The sequence below is a fragment of the Mesoplodon mirus genome, assembly GCF_964341445.2.
Source record: "Mesoplodon mirus genome assembly, chromosome: 2".
NCBI classification, from domain to species: Eukaryota; Metazoa; Chordata; class Mammalia; order Artiodactyla; family Ziphiidae; genus Mesoplodon; species Mesoplodon mirus.
The window spans coordinates 11858812-11885157 of NC_138977.1; the positions used below are offsets into that span (position 1 = coordinate 11858812).

General features: G+C 37.6%; 1 protein-coding gene across 5 annotated transcripts in view; it reads left to right on the plus strand.

Moving 5' to 3' along the window:
- INPP4B (inositol polyphosphate-4-phosphatase type II B) overlaps window positions 1-26346 on the plus strand; it is an 880599-nt gene that overhangs the window by 630358 nt on the left and 223895 nt on the right. For 4 of the 5 annotated variants that reach the window (XM_082610957.1, XM_082610958.1, XM_082610956.1 and 1 more), the window contains 2 exons: window positions 622-672; window positions 9039-9118. In XM_082610957.1, coding sequence (XP_082467083.1) covers window positions 622-672; window positions 9039-9118 — 131 coding nt within the window. Of the gene's footprint in view, window positions 1-621; window positions 673-9038; window positions 9119-26346 lie in introns of those variants that run through there. The other variant, XM_082610959.1, reaches the window with a different exon arrangement.

Here is a 26346-nt window from a genome sequence, read left to right on the forward strand (position 1 = left end):
CAGGTAATTCTAATGTACAGCCAGGGTCGAGGATCACCACCCACTAGAAGAAATATGTCTACTTATCATCTAAGGAGTTGATTTTTCACCTGGAATGCTTTTTAAACATATGAAAAGCTTCCCCAAATGACTAATTATTTTACACTATTATCCTCTCCCACAATCGAGAATTAGTTTTCAAAGGAATCTAGATGGTGGTATATCACAATTTGGCCCAGTATTCTCAAGAGAGAGAGATATCCTAAAAGAGAATAAATATTTATAAGCATTCATGGAATGACATTCTCTATGCCAACTCTGTCCTTTCCCTGGAATGTTGAATGAGCTTTGCTTTTCAAGGAGATTAAAAGTGATTCACCTAAAGCCCAGATATCTCTGTATTGGACAAGGGGTGATGGGATGAGCTCTGTCTACTTAAGAACCTCAGGAAGTTCAGGAACCATAAAAGGATAGCGTCGTTGTTGCCCACAGTGGATGTCATACACAGGAACCTTCAGTAACGATTAAGCACAGAGTCCGAATTGACGCCAGATGAGGGAAAATGCAAATAGCACCTGTGTGAAGCTTCTGCACTGGTTTCTACTCCAAAGTCATACAGAAAATGTTTGTTTTTCTCCTTAGGTTAGAACCAGTGTCCTCCCCGAACATAAGGATCCCCCGCCAGAGGTTGGGGTAAGTGTTTCTTTTGTTTCCAAAAGGCACACACATCACTTCTAAGCTAATCATTTGGGTTTTCTCTGGCCTCCTGCCTTCTAGGTGACAAATAAAATTGAGTTAAATTAATAGGGTGTGACCATGCAAGGAGACATGGTCACATATTTGCAGAATTGCGTGGACTTCATTCCTTGTCTCCTGAAAATCATCCTCAAGAGAATTCTTATTTAGTTCAGTTGTCTAGAGATGAGTCTAGAAATTGCCCTGCAGGTAACTGAGATGTGATTTGGAGCCAACATTCTGGGACCAACAGGAGGCTGGGAAATTGCAGGTGCGAGCTCGACTGCTTCCGCAAGGATGCAGAAGGCTGACTAGCTATGGGACTGTGATGTTTTCTGCGTCCAGCCGCTTCAACACTGTAGGGCAGGTTGAAACAGAAGCTGCCACCGAAGTGCAGGAAAATCCAGCTGAGGTTTTCCTGCTGCATCTGAGCCATTGCATCTCAAGCTTTTAAAAGTCGGGAGAGCAAGAGGGTAACAGGTAATTTTGCTTAGACAAGTTTAGAGTAGGCAATGGAGGCTCCTGAAGAATAGCCCAGCAGGCTGGTCCCTGGGATCTTGCATTTAGAAAGGTGGAAAAAGTCCAGAAGTAAGTTGAGTCTAAGAGGCCCTGCCCACTGAAAAGCCTATTTGAAATTCCCTGAAATCCTACAGGCAGTTGGCCACCTTCTTCCGGTGGGTGAAGGGAGCCCTGTACTAGGTAGCATTCATTTCCTCACTGGCAGCAGCTGCCATCCCAACCTGCCAAGGGAGCCCTCCAGAAAGCGTGCCTTGGCTGAGAAGCGAGTCAGCCACCTCTGCATCTCTCAGCGCAGGGGAAGGAAAAGGGTACTTCGTGCTCTCTCATGCCGAACGCAGCCTTCTAGTTTCTTCCTGGAACAGGCTGAATAACTCTCTTTGACTTAAATGAAGCTTCATGCTTTGTTTCCTGCCAGTCCCTTCAGCCTCTTGTGCTGCTCTCACTTCCACCGCCAGTCTTGGTGCCAAGACTACCTGGGCTTCTAGAGTTTCTCCCAAGGAACCAGCGAGTCCTCCCAGCCTCAGGCCTCTCTCCCTGCAGGACACATGCAGTCTCCTTGCCTGGCTGCCCACTGGTGCTCTCTCCCAGCTCAGGACTCGGGTCACAGGCCTTTTGCCTACAACCACTCAGACGTCCTCCTTCAAACTAGAACCACAAGTGCAAGCCGTCCTCACACCCTTTACAGTTCCTTCATATAATGTAAGGCCTTCTGAAATTTGTAACTCTTTTTTTTTTTTTTTTTTTTTGTGGTACACGGGCCTCTCACTACTGTGGCCTCTCCCATTGCGGAGCACAGGCTCCAGACATGCAGGCTCAGCGGCCATGGCTCACGGGCCCAGCCGCTCCACGGCATGTGGGGTGCTCCCGGACCAGGGCACGAACCTGTGTCCCCTGCATCGGCAGGCGGACTCTCAACCACTGCGCCACCAGGGAAGCCCTGTAACTCTTTTTTTAAATTTAAAAAAAAATCTATAGTGCTTTATAATTTTCAAACGTTTCACACACATGATTCCATATAATCCCATAATAACCCTTTCCCCCACCCCTATTTTGCTCCTCCCCCTTCCCTCTCCCCACTAATGACCACTAGCTTGTTCACTGTATCTGTGAGTCTGCTTCTTTTTTGATTTATTCACTAGTTCATTGTGTTTTTTACGTTTCACATATAAGTGATATCATACAGTATTTGTCTTTCTTTGTCTGACTTTTTTCACTTAGCATAATGCCCTCCGAGTCCATCCATGTTGCTGCAAATGGCAAAAAAAAAAAAAATGAAATTTATAACTCTTAATAAGTTAATCATTTGTTTTTAAAAACTCCCATTTATTTTTTGAGGTTCAAGAAAGATGCGCTGGTTTAATTATTTTCCTCCAACTGCTCACTGCCACAATTTCCCTGTGTTAAGTCCCCCCCTGTTTGAGATTTTAATGGCATCTTGGCCTAATTGTATGAATTTCCCCCCTAGTTTTTCTCTCATTCAAGTTCTTGGAATGGAATGCACCTTATTCATTTTAAAACTTGAGTCTCTTCTCTGGTTTTAAATTATTCTCTTCCACCCTCTCCTCCACCATTTCCCGCTGCAGGCTGTAGACATCTCTGTGCTTCTAGCAACTTGTGGTGGGGGGAGGGGGAATGGCCCATTCTCACACATTCTCCCCTTTCCTCCTTTCATTGCTCAGTTGCTCAGGAGAAAGGCAAAGGGGGGAGGTTCCTTCTGTGCTTGCCCACCATGAGGTGTGGTGCCCTTTATGCTGGTTTTGATGCTTCTCAGCATAATGCTGCCTGAGTTCTCTTTGTGGCAGAGTGAAATGCTGCCTCTCCTGTGAGCACAAATATAGGTATTTCTGGAGGCCTTGGAGGCCCCTTCCCATTGTATACTTTCCCATCATGGGGGATCTGGTTCTGGCTGAACCGTGTCTCTTCTGACCGTTTCTATGAACCCCAGCAGCATCGGGTACTAGATAATCAATGATTCTCAAAGGAGACACAATCACCAGTTCCCAACACAGCAGAGGTAGAGATGGTTTGGACACCTTCAAGCTTCATAAGTCATGTTTTGGGTCTATATTCCCATGACTTTGGTTTTGGCCTTGGAGATAGAGATGTCTTCCTGAGGGTAATGAAGAGAGAGATCCGCTTCATTTCCTAAATTGTATCCTCCCCAAATTCTGACCTCTCTCTTCCAACACTACCTTTATATGAACTGGCTGTGTTGTGGTTACTAATAGGCCAGTTTCTCTAAACTGGCTCCTTTTAGGCACTGTGATGAGGTTTTCTGAACTTATAATGTGGAACATTTGTTATCTTGTGTCCTCATCCTTGACAAAGACTCATCTATAATTCCTGGACCAAAATAAACTTCTCAGTGGGCATTCTCCGACATGCCTATTGTATCAGTTAGGAATGCATTCAGAAGCAAGTAACTGGATGAAGAGTAGGTAACAGACTTGTTCTTCTCATGTTAGGAAAAGTCATGGGGAAATTGCCCAAGTCTCCAGCTACTCAAAATGACTTAAAGCAACCAGGCTCTGTCCATTGTCCTGCTTCTCCTTTCTTAAAGTGTTGTACAGTCTGACCATTACACCTCCAGGTATCACATTCCAAATTGAAAAGGTTCTGAGCAACTCATCCTGTTCCTTCAATTCTGGAAAGGAAAACTCAGTTGGTATACAGTCATTCCTCAATATCCTCAGGATATTTGTTCCAGGATCCTCCTCAGATACCAAAATCCATGGATGCTCAAGTCCCTTACAGTTGACTTTGCATATCTGCAGGTTTTATATCAGTGGTTCTGCATCCCAGGGTACAGAGGGCCAACTGTCCCACCACTTACATAATCACTGAGAAGATCAGAGTCCCTGGGTAAAAGGGAATCGAGATACAATTCCCATTTAAACAAAATCAAGATGCTATTAGTAATGCAACTTGGGCAGAATGGGTATTATATATTAGTAATGTCTCCACTCTCCTACTAGACGTTAAACTCCATGATTGCAAAGATCATGTATATTTTGTTTACTTTAATAGCCCTAGCTCTGTGCCTGGAAATTAGCAAATCATGATATACGTATTGAATGCATTAGGAAGCATACCATGATTTTGGTTTGCCAACCATCTTATTTTTTTTAGAACCACCAGAATAAAAAGGGAGGGGGTGTCTAAAAATAATTGCAATAACATGGTAAGAATCGAGTACATTTTATGACACATCAGAAATCAACAAAATGGCAATTATATTACCAAACTAAATCTCAAGCATGATAAGAATGAGTCTAAATAAGAACAAGTCAACATGCCTTGGCTTTTCTAACACACTCAGAGCACATGATATTCTGGATAGAGAAAAATTGTCATCCTTGAGCTGATTAATATACATCTCATCACTCCTCCAAAATATTTTTTTGGACACTGAAAAAAATTCTTGAGAATTTAAGTTCTTGGCCAAGAACATAGAGCAGGTAATGGCTCTGCCATTACAATGTGCCACGGACTCTAGCCACTGAGTACTCCAATTTAAAAAATGAACTAAAATTTTTTATTATAAATCTTTCAAATATGTTCCATACATTTCTTTGCATTCTTCAGCAGCATCTATTAGATGAAACCACACCTTTGTTGATGACTTAGTCAAGCAGATACCAATCTGTGCTCTGAGACCTTGTGAGGTATATTCATAGTAAAGATGTAATTTTATAATATATGACTTTGCCCTAAACTGCATTTTAATGTGTTCTTTGGACTGTTCATCAAGTTGTAATAGATATTCTCTCAGTTCTTTTTTCTTTGTGATGTATTTTTTCAGCGCATATAGTTCATGTACCCTCTGTCCCTTGCTATAGAATGGGAAACCACACAACCATGTCTGTTAGGGTAGAGAGGAAAGAAAAAGCACCTGTACAAAAGTATGAAAAAGGGCCTATCCTGTAAGTTATGTGCAGGAGATGCTGTGTATCAGCCTGCCTCACAATATAAACTTCTGGTTTTCAAAGACCTTTTAAAACCTACACCACAGTTCCAGTATATAGTTTTATGAGAATATGTCAGAGTATTATGGATATCTTCATTTACCCTCAAAAACCAGCACTGTCTTCTAGAGACATAAAGGACCACATAACTTTCATATAAAAGACCACATAACTTTCATATCTTTTTTTTCACTAGAATTTATTCTTGTTTATATTTCCCTGAATCTAACTTTTATTTTTAAATGTACATTTTTCTTTTTTATAATAGGAATTTCTCATAGACTTTTTAAAAAAAATACTCTGCCTTTTCCAAAAAGTATTTGAAGTGGGCTTATATTTAAGTCATCTGACTTCTGGGCATATTTTCCTTAAGCACTATGCAAGCTAATATTTATGCAGTGCTTCCTATTTTCCCAGCAATATACTAAGTGCTTTGCCTGTATTACTTTAATTCTCATAACAATAAGTATGAGAAAGATACAGTTATCATATGCAACTTTTTCATCCAGAAACTAAGGCCTAGTATGGTGGAGTAACTTGTCCATGTCCCAGATTTGTGAGAGAGAAGACAGACAAACGGAGCTTGACAGTGCCCATCAGTGTACAGCCAGCCTAGGGGCTGGGAGAAGTGATTTAATTGCCCAGATTTCCATTTTTGGACATAATCATGGATTTAGAACTACCCTTCAGATCTCCAACTCTAGTGACACTTTAATTTTTTTCTTCTTCTTTGTTTTTAAATTCTCCCCTGATATTGGAGCTCCCAGTTTAAAACCTTAAAGATGAGAATTTTAGAAACAATACCGAAGGAGAGATGAAAACATTGTTCCCTGAGTTATATTTGGAATATAAACAGATTTTTTGAAATAATTTTCTTGAATTCTATGATTATGATTAAAGTGACAGTAAAGATAAAATAACTCTATATTAAGTTATTTTGCATTAGCATTGTGTGCTATTTTCCATCCATGGGAATTCAGGTTTCATAATAGAGAAGACTGTTTTCTCTCTAATTCATTCTTTGACCAGGAGTCCAATGAATATTCATGTAAATGAATGATGTGTTTTCCACTTTCAGGGGTGTGGAGGATCCTAGTTTTATTTATACTGAGGTGAAGCAAACACATAAAAACCTGCTAGAAAGTAAGAGTATAGGCAAGTCCATTGTTCGGTATTGCAATGTGAAACAATTAGGTAATGTCTTTAAACTGAGGGATTTTATTAAATGCATTTTATGCAACATGTTATCCTAATGTACAGTTATTTTTAGAATAAATTTTAAAAATGTTTTTAGAATAAATAACACTTCCTCTGGTTTGACACCCTTTCATAATGCCATTACCTAAGTTGATTTATAATGGATTGTATGATTTCTGTAAGCTCTCTCTCAAAGGATAATATCCTTTGAGATTAAGCACGTGGCTGACAGTTGTGATGGAAAAGGTTGACTCACAGGCATCCTTTCTGGCACACTGCAAACACTCACAGTGCAGCAGTGGGTGTAGCATGCAGCCTTTCTGTTCCGGACAATGGGCTGAGCTAGAAGATGGACGAGCCAAGGTCCTGCTTCCACAGGAGCTCCCGGCCTGGTGGGCAGGAAAGACATTCAATGACTTGTAGTCACAGACTACTTGCAGCTGTGCCTGCTGGTGTGTCTGGGATGCATATCTGAAAATAGCCCCTCCACCTGTCTCTCATTGCTACATTCCCCTCTGGGACATCTGCTGCTTCTGTTGCTGAAAAGACCACACTAACATTCATGGCATGTGCAGTTTGTTTTCTTAATTCTAAAACCATCCCTTCCTTCACAAATCTCAAAAGGCAAGGAGAAGAAATAACTTGAAATTTGGGGGCACCGTGACATTTCTGATGGGTTGAGCATTTTCTTCAAGTGAGGATACTGAGTGAGGGGTAGAATTTAAATTAATAAGCCTAATTACCTGTGAAAGAGTAATAAGCAAGACATCTCTTTAAAATACAAAATGCTAAAGTGAAATTCACTACCACGGTATACAATCCGCAAGCTAAAAAATTGTTTTGATTTCCCACAGTTCAGTGAATTATAATGCTTTATAAATATCCGCAGAAGGAGTATTTCTTTTATATCTCATAGTATAAATTACTTGAAAGCTAGTGTCTATGCCATTCATTCATTCATTTATTGTCAGTCACTATTTATCACACACAGAAAACAAAGCTCGTTGTGGATCTTCAAATCTCAATTTTTATTTTGAGGGGAGGACAGAATAAGCAATTAAATACATAATATTTAAGTGACAATAGACAACATACAACAGGATAAGGAATGGAGACGAGCAGTGTGGAGCAGGGGAGCCCTTTTATACAGCGACGTCCTAGTAGGTTATCTGCTGAGGTGGCATAAGTGCTTTTGTTCAGCTGGGTCTCTCCTAGACACTCTCTGCCCCTTACTGAAAAGTCACCCTAAATTTTGGCTTTGTTCATACAGCTCTTGGAATTCTTCTCTGCCTTGATTCACTCTCAGCACTCATGTCATCACAGCTTGTTTCCACAAATCTTCTGTTTTCACATAACATTCTTCACCTAATAATTTAGTCTTCTGTGATCCCCAATTTGGCGACTTGGTATCTAAACCACTTCTTTGAGTTTCAAGTGAATTAATTAGGTTTTATCATTACTAACATATAGGCATCTCCAACCTACAACCGAGTTGTATTTCAAATGTTTGCCTTTAAGACTTTTGAACCAGTTCTTCTAAGTTAGAACTTTGAAAAGAAGGAGAAAAATTCTGACCTGAAGCTTGTCTTCTCTATGCTCAAGGATCACTTTGTGTAGATGCAGCCTCTTACGTATGGAATCACTGCGCACTTTCCTCTGAAAAGAACCAGTTGACTTAAGTCCAGCATCTCATTCTAGGGCAGGCTGGCAACAGACATATGAAGAGAGAATGTTCTGGAAGATGTAGTGTAGACTTCTTGTAAAGTATTACAGTGTGTTAGGCAGCAATGGTATGGGTTTGATACTGATATTTTCATGTTTACATCTTGACCTTGAAAGGAGAATGAGACATCTTATTTATGGTATACCATAATATTGTGACTTTTAAATCACAAGCAGCCAGGAATATTAAAAAGAGGTGAAAGATTTTTATCCTGGAAAAGAAAAGCCAATTTAGTGTTTTATTCTTTATATTATGAGTCAGAGAGTGTAGAAGATAGATATGTTCATAGATAGTCAACACCCAGTATGATAGGTTAAAAAAGCAATTTTAGAAAATGTAATTGAATAAGTACCATTCTTTTTTGTGTGTTGGAGTGAAATTGTCCCATGCTAGTGTAGAAATAACAAAAGAAACAAATACTTTTAAACATTGCTGTGATGGGGGAGAAATGTAGCATTTCTATTTATAACTTGCACAGAATCCCACATAAAAATAGCTCCAACTAACAGATTTGCTCATATCTGGAATACAAAGTTGTTGCTGCCCATGACTTGAAGAATTCTAATAAGAACAAGGACGGCATGGGTAAATATTAAATGTCTGTCATCTTTTCTTTTATCTCAGTTTTCATGTGGGGAGAAAATGTGTTCATGGAAAAGTCCTGGCTTCTGTGTTAGACATTTTGTTATTTTCCTGGTTATTCATCTCTGTTTTTAATGAGAAGGATGCATTTGCATCCCTCAACCTCACCCCATGAAGTGGATATCTATTACTGATGCTTGTATTTCTGTCAATGAAATATTTGTCAGGCTAATAGATTTAACATTTCACTCTTCTGAAGACTAGTTTTGTGTGATTGCTGTGACACAAAATACTGAGAACCTCAGAAGTTAATGGAAACCATTCTTTCTTATTTTCAGCGAAGCTTTCTGGGCTATGCCAGTTTTAAAGTCGGGGATCTACTGAAGTCCAAGGAGCAAGTGCTGACCCTGAGCCTGAGGTGGGTCTCAATGCTGTTAAATTTAACAGCCTGTGATATTTATTGAAGGCTGGTTGGGTTTGAAAGTCACAATTCTTGCAGATGTTTGGATGTCAACTCTCAAACAGCTTACGTTCTCCTCTGCAACAAGTTACAGGGAAACAGCAATTATTCAGGTTCATATTCAAGTCTGTGTTTCACATGGTCAAAAGTTATCAGCTCTTGTAGGGAAAAAAAAATGACATTATTAACAAACTAGTGGTGGCCAGAGGGTTAGGGGTGGGGAATGGACAAAAAGGTGAAGGAGATTAAGCAGTACAAACTACCAGTTATATAAGTCACAGGGATGTAATGTACAGCAGGGGAATATAGTCAATAATAATATAATAGCTTTGTATGGTGCATAATCTGTAAAAATATCAAATCACTGTATTGTACACCTGAAGCCAATATAATATTGTAAGCAACTATACTTCAATATAAAATAAAAAATAAAGCGATGAAACTTGAAATGAAACTTCAAAAAATAAGGTGATAAAATTCTTTGAAAGTAAGAAAGTAAATAGAAATGACAGGCATGTTACTAAATAATATTTCTGTTACTTATCAAAATGTTACTTTTTAAATCAAGTAAGTTTCTAGGTTTGAAATATGTTTGTTAGAGGCAACTTGCAGATTTATGATAATAAAGGGTAAGCTGATTATTCTCTTTTTTAAGTTTATTTTGCTGCTATACTATTAAATATAAAGTGTAAGTTAAAAATATAATGTATAAGTTAAAACAGACTCATTGCAACAGACAGCAGATCAGAGATGCTTTTGAGTATGAGTACAATCTGTTTTGATACAGATGACACAACAATCTTTAGGAACTGCACTGTGTTTTCATACTAAGAAGAGTATTAAATAGATTAATCATTTCTTTTTAACTTCATTATAAATTAGAAAAATAGTATGTTATTTTCTAACTGTATAATAACTTTAAAATTATGTATACTTGGAGAACACTGCCTTACAATATTTATATAGTATAAATGAATATAAAAATTGTAGAGAACATAGTTTGTAAATCTTAAGATGCTCTTCTTTTGATGAAATGTAGAGACCATTGTCAGGGAACAGACAATGTGTCAAGTTTGTTTGCCCTCTGCCCGGCCCCTAAGGACCCATTATAACCAATTTATTTCAGTGTAGATGTCATGGTTTATGGTGGAATCTGTACTGCTGGCTGTCTCCTATCTGATTTTTTCCTGATCCTTACAGTTTTGCATTTTGACTTAAGAGATGGTATAAAATAATTTAAAGTAACACATGTTCATGCAGAAAAATAAGTGTTGAAGGGTTCTACTGAGGCTGTCATCTTCTTTTTGGCTTCCTTTTGGCTGTAAATTTTTTTGTTGTTGCATTTTATTTGGGACGGCATTTAAAAATCTTTATAGTTTTGTGGTGTTATTCCCAATAAAATGTTGCTGTGTTTATTTTCTGTTGGAAGTGTGTAAGTGACAGCTAAAATGTCTATCTGTCGCTGTCACTGGTATCCTAGAAGATAGCTATTACCCATCTAGCATGGCAGTTAGATTTGACCCAAGTGCCCCTGGATTCATGATATAAGATGTCAGACATTGAGTTTGCTGAGAACCACCAGCAGGTCACATGTTTTCTATCTAAGTTGCATGGTACTTTATTCCTCACCTTGCTGATCACAAACTGCAGTGTTGATTGTATCATAACTGTCATTAACGTCCGCAGCCCTCTGCACAACATTTAGACACTGGCTTTGAAACAGATATCAGGGACCCAGAAATCCTTAGTGAAATGAAAATATGTGAACACACACAATTAGAGGAAGGATAGGAACAGAAAGATCTAGTTTAGAGTGCTACACTTAGAAGGAAAAAGGCATATAATAATTCCAGATTTAGAGGAAATCAAGACACATTTCCACTTTTGATTTTAATACTCCTGATTCTTATTTATTTGATTTTGATTGTATAAAAGGAAACCAAATTTAGCAACAAAGCATTGCATTTTCTAGAAAAAATAATTTTGAAAGCCAATTTTGAAATGGCGAGGTTAATATTTTTTCCCTTTTTGCGCTTTGCCAAATTTGTAGATTTCTCCCCCTATGAACAAGACACATTATAGATTTATCATAACCTGCTGATTTCTGTTGCTTCGTGTTTTTCCATCTGTTGTAATTTATCTGCTTTCCACTGACTTGGCAACCTCTGAGGTACTGAGTTAGAAAAACGTTAGATCAGGGATAAGAAGCATTTTTTTGGTTATTAGTTTTGTTTTTACTATTCCTTTGCACTGACAATATCTGACTTTTATTCCTTTTATATTCAGGTCATAATTTTTAAAGAATAGAATTCTCAGATTTCTGTAAAACAAATTCACAGAAATAAGGGTAAGGGTGTATTTGTCGGCACCGTTCTTGGATAGTGAGCATCCCCAGAATCTGTCTAGTTTTGTTTGTGTTCACTGTGCCTTTGGGTTGCTTCTTATAAGTCAGATTTCAAACTCTCAAACTAGTTTCATGGAATACCATAGTTTAATGTGGCCTGTCCTATGTGCTGTGAACTGGAATTTTTGAGTTTGAGTTGAATTTTTATTTTCCACAAAAAAACTGAAAAGGGCAAGAAGTGTGTGACTTATTTATAGACTTAGACTCAAATTTCATGAAATATGGTACAGTGCATTTTTGAAATTGTAGGCTAAAATTTGTTTACATGTATTGGGGAGAATGCCTCCGATATAGAAAGCGGTTCCCACTCATGTAACTCATCTTAATTTAAATGCATAGCCACTAAATTTCTGTCTAAGTGTTCTAGTATCCCAATCGGTGTCTTTATTTAGTATTAACCCTTGTACCTTTATATGACATCTGCTTTGTTTTTCTAGTTTACATTTGGTAGTTCCTGTCTACTCTGACTTCCTTTAGATCTGAATCATACTTTCTGTTTCATTTTCTAGCTCATTACTATCGATTCCTGACTTCCATACTGTACTGTAAACAAGCTAAGGTTCTTGTATAGCGGATTACAACTTCAGACATGGAAGACACTGTTTAATATTACAATAATAGTAATAATAATGAGAAGAGAAGGAGGAGGAGGTGGAGGAGGAAGATATTATGAGACACTACGTGTTTTATGCTCTGATAAGTATGTTAGAGATGTTGTTTCATGGACCCTTATCAGCTTATGATGTTATTACTTTTGTCATTTTATAAACTAAGGAACTGAGGTATAGAAAGCAGTTAAGTAATTTGCACAAAGTTACAATGCTCTTAACATAAGAAAGCCAAGGTGTGAAGCCACACGTTTCTGACTACAAATCCTGTGCTCTTAATGACTCACTTTTTGTCCCCATTGACCAAGGGGAAAACCGAGATCTAGTTAAAACATGTCCTGTGTCACGTGACTTGGTAATGGCAGAACAAAGCAAGGACTGAGGTCCAGGACCACTTGCTCAAGGTGTCTTCCACATTGATTTCACCACAGTGCCTGGATTTATAGCAAATGAAGACCTAATGAGTGTTAGTGGCCATGGAGAACTCAGGAATATTAGCCATGATGGCAGAAAGTGAGAACCAGCCTGCTAGGTTAAGGGGGAATGGAGACTAAGGGAAACCTGGGGAATCTATTCTCACCCCAGAACCATGGCCCTGAGCCTGGTTTACTGCCCAAGCACCTAACAGTTATTTGTTCTACCAACCTGACCTGAGTCTCTTGGAATCATAACAAGCAGAAATTTAGAACATCATAATACTGTCTTATTTAATTACAGAATGGAGAAGCAGATCTTTCTCTGGCAATAGCGCTAGAGATCAGGGGAAAAATTACGTTGCTATTAAAGTAGTCAGACAATCACAAAGGCAGAAAAAGAGGCAGGGATAAAAATTATTTCTTAGGAAATCCTTCTCAGAAGAACTGAGACAGATAGAAGTGCTTTGACCTTGTCTGACCCTTGTTTCCTATCTCCACACAGTTCGGACTTCATTCAGTGACTGTTCATTCAGCAAGCATTTACCACGAATTTTTCATAGGCTAACTATAGTAATAGGTTCTTTACCAAATTTTTAAAAATAGTAACAGAGTTAACATTTTGCAGTTGATATTACTAATAACACTGTTAATGAATAATCTTGTTATTTATTGATCATCTACTAGCATGCAAGGGATATGTTGGGTGCTTCTCCTGAACTATATAATTTAATCCCTGCAGCTTTATCATCCCCGTTTTCTAGCAACTTGTCTAAGAATCCACAGGTACTAACTGTACAAGTAGGATTAGAATTCAGTTGAGTCTGACTCCAGAGCTTCTTCTGCTTTTATTTTCCTGCCTGATAGGAAGCTAATGATCTCACAGCATCTTTGCTTTCTTCTCCATTTTATATTCTATCTTTTGGAGAGTTTTAGGGACCTCAATTACTTTTTGTTAATGTTTTAATCTTAAAATTCAATTTTATATGCCTGTGACATAGTAGAGAGGTTCAATAATTATTTGTTGAGATTTTGATTCATGATGATGACTTATATTTTTATGGATGCTAAATATGAACCTGGTACCATTTATTTCCAAGTGGAATCCACCTATATTAGTGAATATAATGCAGTCTAAGCTTTAGAGTATATCTGAGACAAGTAACTTTCAGAGTAATAGTGAGTGATAGATTGTGATTTGCTTGAAAGGCTGAAAACCTTACTTAGAATTCACATTTATTTCAGTGTAGGTCACATTGCCTTGCCACAGAAACATTCAGCTCATCTTAGCAACTGCTGTGTTATTTCTTTTGTAACCTTCCACATGTAATCCCCCCCCAAATTAAGCAAACATTTATTATAATTTTATCATAGTGGATGTGACCAAATTTTCTTGAATGCAGATGTATAAGAATTTATCCATAAAAAGAGAATTTATGTTTCCTTTTCGTTTATGACTTCTGCCACATTTACAGTAGTGCTGTCGTGCAATGTACAACGTAAGACTCTGATGATCCTAGACAGACATATGACGTTATGTTTTATAATATACAGATGTATGGGAGGGGCTCTGAAAGAAACAAACAATGAATTTCTACTGTTTTTAAATTTTTCCTATTTTATGTAACATTTTATATGTGTACATGTTCATGCAAATACCACATGGATTTTATGGATAGGTATGTTTGTACATTTATATTCTTTTATGATTATTTTGCTTTCTCCCAAACTTGACTATTTATTTTCCATTATTGTCAAATGTGTGTGTTTAGAGAAGGTAAGATCCAAATTATGGAGTCTTAAGTTTTGTTTGATTTTGTTTTTTGGTGTTTTGCTTAATTTAACTTCTTACACACACACACACACACACACAGGCACAAACACGCACTTCCATTTTATTTCTAAAAACAGAAGAATGACAAAAAAACAAAACCAAAAAAAAACCTCCTGCATATTTTTAACTGAATCTCCCAAAGGCATGTTCTTAATTTAAGAGCTGGAAGCAATATTAAGGAGAGGTTCCTTAGGCTCGGACACACAGTTTTCTACAGCAGCATACTCAGAGCGATAAAAAAAATGAAATTGTCACTAGCATTTCTCAGGTTGAGAGCCAAGGCCCGTTCTGTAGGCCATAGGGCAGTGGATCAGAATGTTTGTTCCTGGAATGCTCGAATGCCTGTGAATCCCCACGTTCACCTGAGACCGAACTTGGCCATAGATTGACAACACAGTTTTAACTGATAAATTTATTTTTCATTTGAAATGGAATTAAACTTTGTTTTTTCATTTCCTACCGCAACTCTTTTCCTGCATGCAAATAATGCTTACTTTAAGCACCAGATACCGTCTTTAAAATTGTATGTGTGACGACAACATATTTTCTTATATTTACTTGGACTTCAGAGATACTTTTAAAAAATCACACCCAAGCATCTTGAATATGTTTTGAATATGCTTTATTCTCCTTTAAAAGTCGCTTCCAGTTAGTTTTGCTAGGTATCGGAAAGTAGGATTACAGCAGAAAGTTCTGCTGGTTCCACCACACTAAGCTTTATACACATCTAAGACATTTTCTATGTTACATAAGGGTGGTAGACATTGACTGGTGGCCAAAAAGCCTGCTTTAAGAGAAAATAGCATATCAGTGATTAATTATAAAACAGAATAGTATTAAACTTTATTAAGCACACTCGTGGAAAAGCTCGAGGATAAGGATGTCATGTAAAAGCTAACTTGATGCTTTTGCCTAGAAATTTCTAAAAATGCCCATCCTAACCGCTGAAAGCAATGAAAAAGAACACTGCATTCTTTTCCTTTGGGAGGGAACAGCAAGAAAACATGCACGTCAGTAACAAATGCACACTCATGCTTGATCCAGATGCACACATATAGGAAAAGCCTCGAATCTCTGGAATGCTCTATTCACCGTGCTTTTGGCATAATTCAGAACGAAGACAGGAAGCTCCTCCAGGACAGCTTCTCTGATTCTGACACTGACTCGGACCTCATAGACACATAGGAAGAGGTAACTAACACTGTTTGAGGTTTATGATGGATTAAGTGTTTCAAATGTCTTACCTTACTGAATCTTCTAATACCCTTGCCTGGAAGGTGATATTATTCTTGTTTTATAAGCTAACTGAGGAGTAGCAGTATAACTTTCTAAGGTCACACAGCTGGGACAGGATGGATATTAGAAGAGAAGAAGGGTTCTTAGAGAATATATATTTTGTTTAGAATTTTAGGATTAAATAAGTTTACAGACCAGAAGAGATCTTGACACTTTAGCTTCTTCTTGGACCCCTTTAGTGAACTGGAAATCGAACTTAGGAGGCCATACGTCTTTCCCATTTTCCGACAGGTCAGTGTTAGAAAAGTGTTCCTATTTTATCCCAGACTTTACCTTCTTGCCACATTCCCAGCTCTCCTTCATAGTGTTAAGTAGAATAAGCCTCATACCTTTTCTCTATGATTGCAGTTTTTTTGCCCAACTTTAAATCTTCTCTCCTTTTTTACTCAGCAAGAAATGTAATGTAGTAGAAAGAGCACCAGACTTTCCTACCAGATTCGGGTTCAAGTCCCAGCTGTGTCACCAGCTGTGTCACCCCAGGCATGTTGTTTATTCTCTAACATCTGTTAATGGAAATAGTAATGACCTCCCTCCCAAGGTGATTCTAGGCAATTGATAAATGCAGTGAAGTTCCATGCATTGCCATGCATTAGAGAAAAACAATCTATAATGATTGCTTCTTGCATTAAACTTACTAATTCCTTCACCCATCACTTAATGTTTTGCTTAGTTTTCTTAGTTTGTTGTAGGTCTTTCTTAAACTGTGACATACACAATTCTCTAAATTGAGCAGTGGCAGAGAGGTTGATTTAACCTTTGATCTGGACATAACATTTTTATTATCTGAGGAATGGATGCTTCCTTGAAACCCAAGTTTTGGCTTTAATCACACTGACACCAGATTTGGCTTCTTATCAAATGGCAGATACCAGCAAGAGACATAGGGAAAGTATTTGGTTGAAACAGGCTGCATTCTGATAGAGTTGGGAAAAATCTCAAATTTGCTTTGACTTCAAATTTTAGCAATATAGCATTGAAATCAGGACAGATATTCATAAAAGTGACACAGAATGTCAATTGCTTTTAGGGTTTATCGATGCATGTTATTGCCGAATCTTTAATAAACTGTCTACAGAAATAAATTCAAGTGGTGTTTCTCAGGACTGGTCTGTGAAAAGGAAGGGAAACATCAAAAGCAGAAGTAGGACTATTTGCTTCTAAAACTGATTCTGTTCTTATATATAACTGTGTCAGTGTCATTTAGGAACAAGACTGGCTAAAATTATCAAAAGGCTCTAACATGAGCCACTTTGTAATAACTACTAAAATGACATTAATTTATTATAAAATAAGAGAATGCAAAATATACAAATATCATGGGCTTAGGACAGTAGAGAAATAGAAAGTGTATGGGATTTAGAGACATGCCTGAGCCCAAATCCTGGCTTTTTTATTATCCAGAAGGATGATTGATTACTCTGAGACTCAGTTTTCTTATCTGTGAAAAGGGGATAACAGTGGTGCCCATCTCACAGCCTCAGCTCACATGAATTACTAAAGTGAAATGTTTATAACAGTTCCTGACACATAGTAAGTGCTCAATAAATGTTGGCTGTAATTTTTATTATTTTTTTCTTTTTATTGATTAGCTTCTCTAGCCTTAGGTGTTTTGATGTTGTTTTCGTTGTTCCCAGGTGAGAATTAGACAAATGGTACCCAACCCATCTGAAACAGTACCTGATGCAAAGCATGTGCCCATCATGCTCGTCACCTATTTTTAAAATTATCATCCTCACCAGTATTATTATTCTCCATTTCATCCAACTAGACTTTCATTTATAACTTAAATGGCTCTACAGAGGTATAGTCTGCATTGTTCTTTATGTTCCTAATCCATTTTCATGGGGTGGGAGGTATGACCATGGAAACCGATTAGCATTTCCTTAGTTTGCATTATTCAAAATATGTCATATTTGTCAGATTGCAAATTAGAGTTTTCAGTCACTGAAGAGACATCGCATACTTAGAGTACACTTCAATAGCTCCTCAATTTGTAGAGAAAAGCCTGAACTCTTCCCTCTTTTAAAATGCAGATCTCATAAAGTTAATAGCCGTACATAGACCTACCTGCTTAAGAAGTTTGAGAGCTAATTTAGCTTTGAAAATAATTTGCAGGAATGATTAGGCCTGCAAGGAATTATATTTGACCTGAAAAAATTTTGTATAGGATTTGCCCATATTTACTGAAGTTGCTTTCATCATTATCACCCTGTATTTCTGCTGCTCTGGACACATTTATATCAGCTTTTTCCGAAGAATGTTATTTGGAACACTGGTATCCCTTCAGTTATTAGTATGTGTTCTTCGAATGAAGGAGTTTTATGTCCAGTAAGTTTGAAAATGTTATATTCAAAAAAGTGAAGAGGGTGACCTTATTGTAGGATTTCTCAGAGCCTTCATTAAGTCCTCAAGTCCTTCTAGGACTCTCAGAGGCAATGTCGCCTACAGCTTTTCCCTAACTATTTTGAACCCAAGAAGCTTTCTTTCTGGAAAGCTTTCTTTAACAGCTTATCAGACAGACACTGTGTTCCAAGAAAAGCAGCTGCATAGCTGAGAAAGTGCTGATTTTGAACAATATAAACAACCAAGTATTTTCCAGAGAAATATATGAGACACTCTCTATATGTATTCATCCACTTTTCCCCACCATGAGCATTTTCTCGAACAGACACCTCTGCAGACAGGCCTGTGGTCTTCATCCAAATGAACCCTCATCCTATACACAAACCCTGCACCCTATCCACATGCAGTTACCTAGCCCTGTTTCTCCCACCCCCCCACTCCCTGTCCACAGGCATTGCCAACCCTGTGTCATTTTACACCCATGCCATGGACTATATAGACACCCATTTGTGAGATTTGTACAGAATATGCGGAAAGGGGAAAGGAGTGACAAAATACATGCTTTCTTTTTTATAGTCATTGACAGATTCTTTTTAAGCTTGCATAAGTGGACACACACTTATTTTCACAATCAGTTAATATTATAACCACCCTGAACTGAATTTAGGTCTTCTCCTGAAGGTTCTGCCCTTTGGTGCTTGTCCTTTCTTGGTTAAATTCAGAAACATTAGGTGCCTTAACTATAGCCCAAGTTAGAAATCACAGCATCCATTTCCAACTCATCTTTTCTACAGTTCTCATCTGATCTCCTCTAAGGCTCTTTTTCTGCTTTAAATTTATATGTCTTCCTGTCCCTGCACCCAAATGAACATGAACATGAAAATAAGTGTGGAGAAACCTCAGCCAAAAGATACAAGATAGTAAGTCTGCTTTCTCAGCTTCATCTGCAACCACACACGTAACCCTTGACATTGATCATCACTTCCTTTGTCATTTGTAGTGGCTTATATGCACATAACACTTTCTAAAGGTGGAGTCAGAGTCTCTGTAATTCTTTGGAAACCCCTCTTCTCAGGGTTTTGAGCTCAGTTTCAACCTCAACCAGCAAGAGAGCAATGTCCATAGGTGTAGATGGTGCTCCTAAGATTCTTTCCCACACTGATGTCCTATTATTTTCCCTCCATCTTTTGTTATCCCTTGCCTGGGATGGTCTCACCCATCTGAAGTCCCTAGTATTCTCCATACTTATTCTCATTAGGAACTGAGAGACGATAGTCTCCAGGCATGTCAGTGAAAAGGGCTGGTCACTAGCCCCTACCCAGGCTCCGCAATTTCCTAAGACCAAATTGACCATTTTCCTATCATCAGGCTTTTGAAGAAGCAGGTCAGAACTCATTATTCCTGCTCCAGCTAACACAGGCTTAATGATCACTGGAAGGTCACTATTCTTAACTGTGTTCCTAGTGAGGTTTGGCTTTGCTTTTTCATTTACATGTTGTCAGTTCTACTTAATATATATGAGTGAGCTGTGTTGGAGGTACCATCCTTGAGGAACTGTAGAAAGTTACCTGCTCCTTAAAAATGTATTCCCTAATAGCATGCTCTAACCTAGGATTTTCCACCCTAATACATTAAGTGAAATTCACTGATGTCTGTTGTTCTGTGGTATAGCATGGTGCCTCATAGTAAAAGTGTGGTTGAATGAAATTGTTTGCAATAAGACTTCAGGAAGATAAAGAACTGAGTCAGGAAAAGGAAGACAAGTGCAGTTTTATAATGGAAGATAGGAAAACTAGAAAGTATACAAAGTCATATCATGAAAGATTTTAAGAAGGCAGAAGAGAAGGATGAGATCAAAGATAAAAAGATGTAGAATAAGACAGAGAAGAGAACAGACACGCTTATTTTGCTTTACTTAATTACTTTTAATACCAATATAACCACATTGTTTTTCTCAGTGCTGTGCTACAATAGGGGCTGGTTGCTTCTAGCAATGGGCTCAGCCTATTGGTGACCCATTGGGTCCCTTGATCAATGTACTCAAGCTTATTAGAGTTTAACAGAAAATGTTAGGTAATTAAAGATTAGTCTTTATACATTGTGTGGCACTGATGAATTTATTACATTATGGGACAGTTTACCATCTTACAGGGAAGGTAGATTTAAAAATCAATTGAAATCATTGAATGCAGGTTTAATTAGACTTGATCTAAGTGCTACTTGGCATATATTACATTATGACAAGCAGATGCAATGACCAGTTTTGCTTGTAGATACATGCTGTATGTTGCTTCTTTCTGATGTTCACACATGTAAGTTGGAAAGTAAACACATTCCTTTAGAACTTAATATAAAAATTGATTGCTAAAAACAAATTTAGGTTGCCATAATAAACTTGGTCTAATCCTCATCCATCCATCTAAGACCAGAGTGGATAACTTGAATTTTATTTTATTTTAATCTTCCCCACCATCGATGCAGTCTCTCGAATTCAAAGCAGGTTTAAGGTTCAATCCTAAACTTAGATATGGTGTCTAGTGGGGATTATTTTTCTCTTATCTAGAATCAAATTGAGGATTTTCCAGGGACCTACACAATAAGTAGGAAAGAGAGACTCTAACAGTTTTCAGGTTTGCTTGTTTGTTGGGCAGACTACCAACTAACAATAAATTTCTTGGCTATGGAGACTTACTTTTAGTACTAGTAAACGTGAATTGCTTATCTGACCAGGTGATATGCCTTTCAAGTACTTTAAGGATTGGCCTGTTATTGTAACACTGGAGGAAGTTCGAGTTCCATTACTGTCACCAGGAGGTGATTACTTTCCTTAAATTTCTTCATCTGACTACTAATGATAATAATGCCACTGAGATGAGCTTAAATTATGAATTCATAAGGCAGATTTTTAGAATCTCTTTATACTTTAGTAGGAAAAAATATTTTCTCCCTCTTTCTTTCATGCCAACTCTTCTTCCCTTGAAACCCCACTAGTTCTTGAAACAAATACTATGCTAATTTTTAAAGTTTGAGGTTTTAAGCGTGTTATGGACTGAATATTTGTATCCCTCAAATGTATCTGTTGAGGCCCTAAACTCCACTGTGATGTTATTTGAAGATGGGGACTTTGGGAAGTAATTGGAGTTAGACGAGGTCATGAGAGTGGGGCCCTCATCATGGGATTAGTGCCCTTATAAGAAGAACCACCATAAAGCTTGCTCTCTCCTTGCCATCTGAGGACACAGGGAGAAGGCAGCTGTCTGCAAGTCAGGAAAAGGTTTCTCACCAGAACCTGACCTTGCTGGAACCCTGATCATGGGCTTCTAACCTCTAGATCTGTGAGAAATTAAGTTTCTGTTGTTTAAGCCACCCAGACTATGGTATTTTATAACAGCCTGAGCAAAGAGTTATTAGATTCTGATAGAGTTCTTTGATTACACTTTAAAATCATATTCCTCTTACATTGACTGTGTTTTCTTATTGTTAGCAGTAAGAATTAAATTATAAACGTTACCACCATTGCTGTATGTCTGTGGTGAGCCACAGATATGCATCTCTGCTTCACGGGATGGAGTTAAAGTTGTCAAGAATAAGGCCTACTTCAAAAGATGCCAAGTGAACTTTAGAAGAAGGCGAGAGGGTAAAACCGATTGGTTTTGCTTAGCAATCCAGGCTAAAAATAAATACAGTACACTCAAATATGGGATGATAGTTCATGTAACCAGCAGAGAGATCATTTGTCAGATTGCTTATGCCTGTGTTGAAGAGGCTATGATAGTCGGTGCAGCTTATACTCATGAACTTACAAAATATAGTGTGAAGGTACTTTGTATTTGGATTCAGTTCATACCTGAACTACCACTGGAAATAAAGTTTTGGGGGCCCTGAAGAGAGCTGTGGAAAGAAGCTTTTCCATCCCTCACAGAACCAAACGATTCCCTGGTTATGGTTCAGAAAACAAGGAATTCAAGGCATAAGTACTTTGGAAGAACATCAGGGATCAAAACATTGCAGATTATATATGGAAGGAGATGATGATGCTTACAGGAAAAAATTTACTCAGCACACAAAGAAGGTAACTCCAGACACCGAAGAGATGTGCAAGAAAGTTCATGCTGCTGTATGAGAGAATCCAATCTATGAGAAGACACCTAAGAAAAAAGTTAAAAAGAAGAGGTGGAACTATCCCAAAATGTCTCTTGCTCAGAAGATCAGGTAGCTCAGAAAGCAAGTTTTCTCCAAGATTTAGAGTAGGCTAGTGAGGGTTGAACCAAAACACAGCATTCCTATGAAGATTTTTCAGATAAGGACAATCAACTTGTTGACGAAGAAGCTAAAAATAAATACATATAAAAGTTACCACAATTTCATCTTTTGGTTTTCAGAAATAAATTTCAAAAAGACTCAGGTGTGGACTTCTGGTTTCTACTGTTCTTTGACAAATATCAGCACTGCTGTTGACCTGTGAGGCAGCTGTAAGCCTTTCACTTGACCTCTCTGGGCTTCAGTTTCCACAGAATGAATTGGCTGATACTTAACCTTACTTTCTGTTCTAAGCAATCTCTGATTTTATTTAATCCTAATATTGAGATATGAGGAATTTATCATAGAATAAAAGAGAAAATAGCTGCATCCAAGGTTATTGAAAGCTGGTGAAATTTTTATTTGGTATACAAACTTCAATTCAGTTCTCAAATACTTACAAAAGGATATATAGCAATCACTCCTGAACTGAAAATTTTAATCCCGTGACTTTTAATTTTTACTGTCTTTCTCCTTCCCGTTAGCACATCAGCCTGCCAAATACCAAAATCTGTTTGTTTTCTTATATGGATTTTTTAAATGATGCAATAAAGACCTTTAATTACTAAATAGATATACTTTCTTCTTATAATGAAATCTTAATGTTTTAAAAGGGAGATATTCAGAGAACAAGTAATTGCTTTCTCATGTACTTTATGCAAAGCTGGTATAGGACATTTGATTTATTCCTGCTGATCTTCAGAATCTATTTAACATGAATAAAAGCAGTATACTGTTTCCATGTAGCAGGTGTCTTGAACTTTGTGTTAATTACTTTTCTTCCTTTTAACAACAAAAAAAGTTCTGTAGAAATCTTTATTGTTCTATCTAGACTCCTTTAACAGTGAATTAGTCACATTTTGACCTTGAAAATAATTACCAGATGATTTAGTAATGCATTGTTAAGACTGTTAGCAGAACAAGTTAAAATCTGAAAATGGGAAATTTCAGGTCTTTAGAGTATTTTTAAATTACTGCTGCCCTGTCTGCCCGGCATATTTTGCCTAGCTAAACTGAGTTTCCTTATTGTAGCAATAACTATGTCTCATTTTCCGGTGATTGGTGACCACGCAGGAACCCTGGATTCCTAGGTCATCTTTCATCCACATGGCCGCCCATCATTTTACCTGTTTGTCCACTCCCTCCTGTGGCCCTGGTGCCTTCTGCTTCCTGACTCTGTTCTGATCCTTGAGCTTCCTCCTCAGCCCCATCCCCTATCCTCAGTCATTTCTCTTTGTTTAACTGGAAGCTGGCTGTCTCCCCTGCAGCCCTGTCAAGGGGTTACTCTTCATACCTGCTATGGGATGAACAAGAAAATGGGGACCTTCGTCATACAGCCACAATGAAATAAATTCCACTAACAACCTGAATGAGCTAGGAAGTAGATTCTTCCCTAGAGTTTCCATGTGGGAGTGTGGCTCAGCCTACATCTTGGCTTCAGTCCTGTGAGACCCTGAGTAGAGGACCTGGCCTGGCTTCTGATCTGTAGAAACTGTGAGATAGTAAATGGGTGGTATTGTAAGTTTCTGAGTTTGTGGTCCTTCATTATGCAGCAATATAAAATTAATACATGCCTCTCTGACTTAGTCTTCTAGTCCTCTCTCCCCACCTACCCAGCTTTAGCCACAATGGGGTCTTTGCTCTTCCTTGAATATGGGGACCGTGTTCCTCTACAAGACCTTTGGACCATCTGTTTCTTCTGCCTGAAAAAACCTTCCCCTAAGAAAGATATATGCCTCACTTTTTTACTTCCTTTAGGTATTTGTTCAAATGGCATCATATTAGAGAAGCCTTTCCTAATACATATACATACATATGTAGTCATTATATATATATATATAGACTATAAAGTAGAAGCCCCACCCAGCACTCACCTACCTTGCTTAAGTTTTCTCCATGGAACTTATCGTATCTGTATTATTTATTTGTTTACCATGAGAATTCAGGCTCCATGAAGACAGGGATTTTTGTGTTGTTCTCTGCTGTATTCTGGTACATGGAGCAGTGCTTCCAACATGGTAGGTGCTTAATACATGTTTGTAAGTGAATTAACATTTTCTGTTATTTTGACCTTATTATATTTCTATGGAAATTTATAATTTTGGAGACTCTTTTTTCATTAAAAATGTTGTCATATTAAAGGAGAATGAAGAAAAAATATTTGAAAAACCACAAGATTTTATAACTTAATACCTGAAGAATTTAAAACAAATCTAAGTGCAATTAAGCAGAAAAATAGAGGCACTTAATAACTGTTTGGTTTCAGAGTACATGCCTCACTGTACAATTTAAAGCTTAGTGAATTTCTTATCACACAGGTTTGAAATACATTATACTCTAAGGTTATGTTCATAAACTGGATAACTTTGATCTTTTAATGCTAGCTTAAAAAAAATCCCTTTGCATTATTTCCTACTATTAAGAAATTTACATAAAACCAAACAGCACAAAAAATCCAGCAAAAATATAAATAATTCCAAACTTCAATAGTAAATATAGACCCATCACTAGTATTTGATACTAATTATTTAATAATTAAATCCTCTAATCCTCCATGCTTGTTATCTTTAGTAGAATGTTTTCATAGTGGCCTAGAATATTTTTGATTTATTTTTTGACATTTGCAAACTATTCTTGTAAAGAGTTTCTGCTGTCGGAGCATGTCCATTTTTAGTAAGAAAGAAATTTTTGCTTAGCTGTCTATCAAGACTGTTTTATACTTGGTCTCAAAAATGTCCGTATTTTTTGCTTTTAAAAATGTCAGCATTAAGTCGGGCTTCCCTGGTGATTTATGTATAACCTCCTATAATTCCTTTCTTGCTACTATTCTCTTCCTCTTCCAATGGTCTCTGCTTAATATATATAGTGCTCTTTTCCTTTCAACATTTTTCTTTCTCTTAAAATTCAAACAATAAAATAGAATAGAATAAATTAACAAAAAGCCTTAGCAATAGTTTCTCTTGTAGGTCTAAACGTGAGTCAGTTCAGACGTGGGTGGCTAGTTGTTTTATCCCATGACTGAGTCATGGGCTTGGGACATTCATTGCACCTCCTGCAAGAGCATTTTTCTCTCCAGTCTCTGATGAAATACCCTCCCCACCCCTTGTTCAGGTGGAACATTTTCCTCTCGCATATGGCATTTCTATGTCAGCAGATATTTTGAAAGCATAAAGCATGGGATAAACTGACACTTTGACTCTACCATTACAAATCAGTGTTGCCAGCAGTTAGAAGGTTCTGTTCACATGGAAGGCAATAACCTTTCAGTCATTTGGTTTTGTATTCCCAGATTAAATAGCTAATAGTTTGTTATCCATTCATTATCATCAAAAATGTCTATATCTTTTCTCATTTATTCTATTTTGGAAATTACATTCAGTAAACATTGACTTTTTATTGCTGTGCAGTTCTGTGAATTTTAACACATGTATAGATTCTTGTAACCACCACTGCAGTCAGGATACAGAGCTCTTCCATCTCCACAGAGAAACTCCCACCTGCTGCCCCTTTGATGCATACCTCCACCCACACCGACCTCTGACATCCACGATGTGAGTTCTCCATCAACATAGAGAAATACTTTTTGAAAAAGTCATTGAATCATCGATTGCAGATCCTCCTGAGACTGGCTTCATTTATTCAGTCTAATGCCTTTGAACTTCATCAAGGTGTTGTGCATATCAATAACAGTTTTTTTTTTTCAATTGCTGAGTTGTCTTCCATGCTACTGTACCACAACAAACTGTACCACAGTTTGTTGCACCATTCATATGAAAGTATATTTTGGTTGTTTCCAGTTTAGAGTGATTATGAATGGAGCTGCTAAAATATTCCTGTGTAGGTTTTTCTGTGATCCTAAGTTTTCATTTCTTTAGGGTAAATACCTAGGATTGGAGTTTCTGAGTCATATGGTAAGTGTGTGTTGAACTCTATCAGAAACTGCTGTGCTGTTTTCCCCACCAGCCGTGTATGAGAGCTCCAATGGCTCT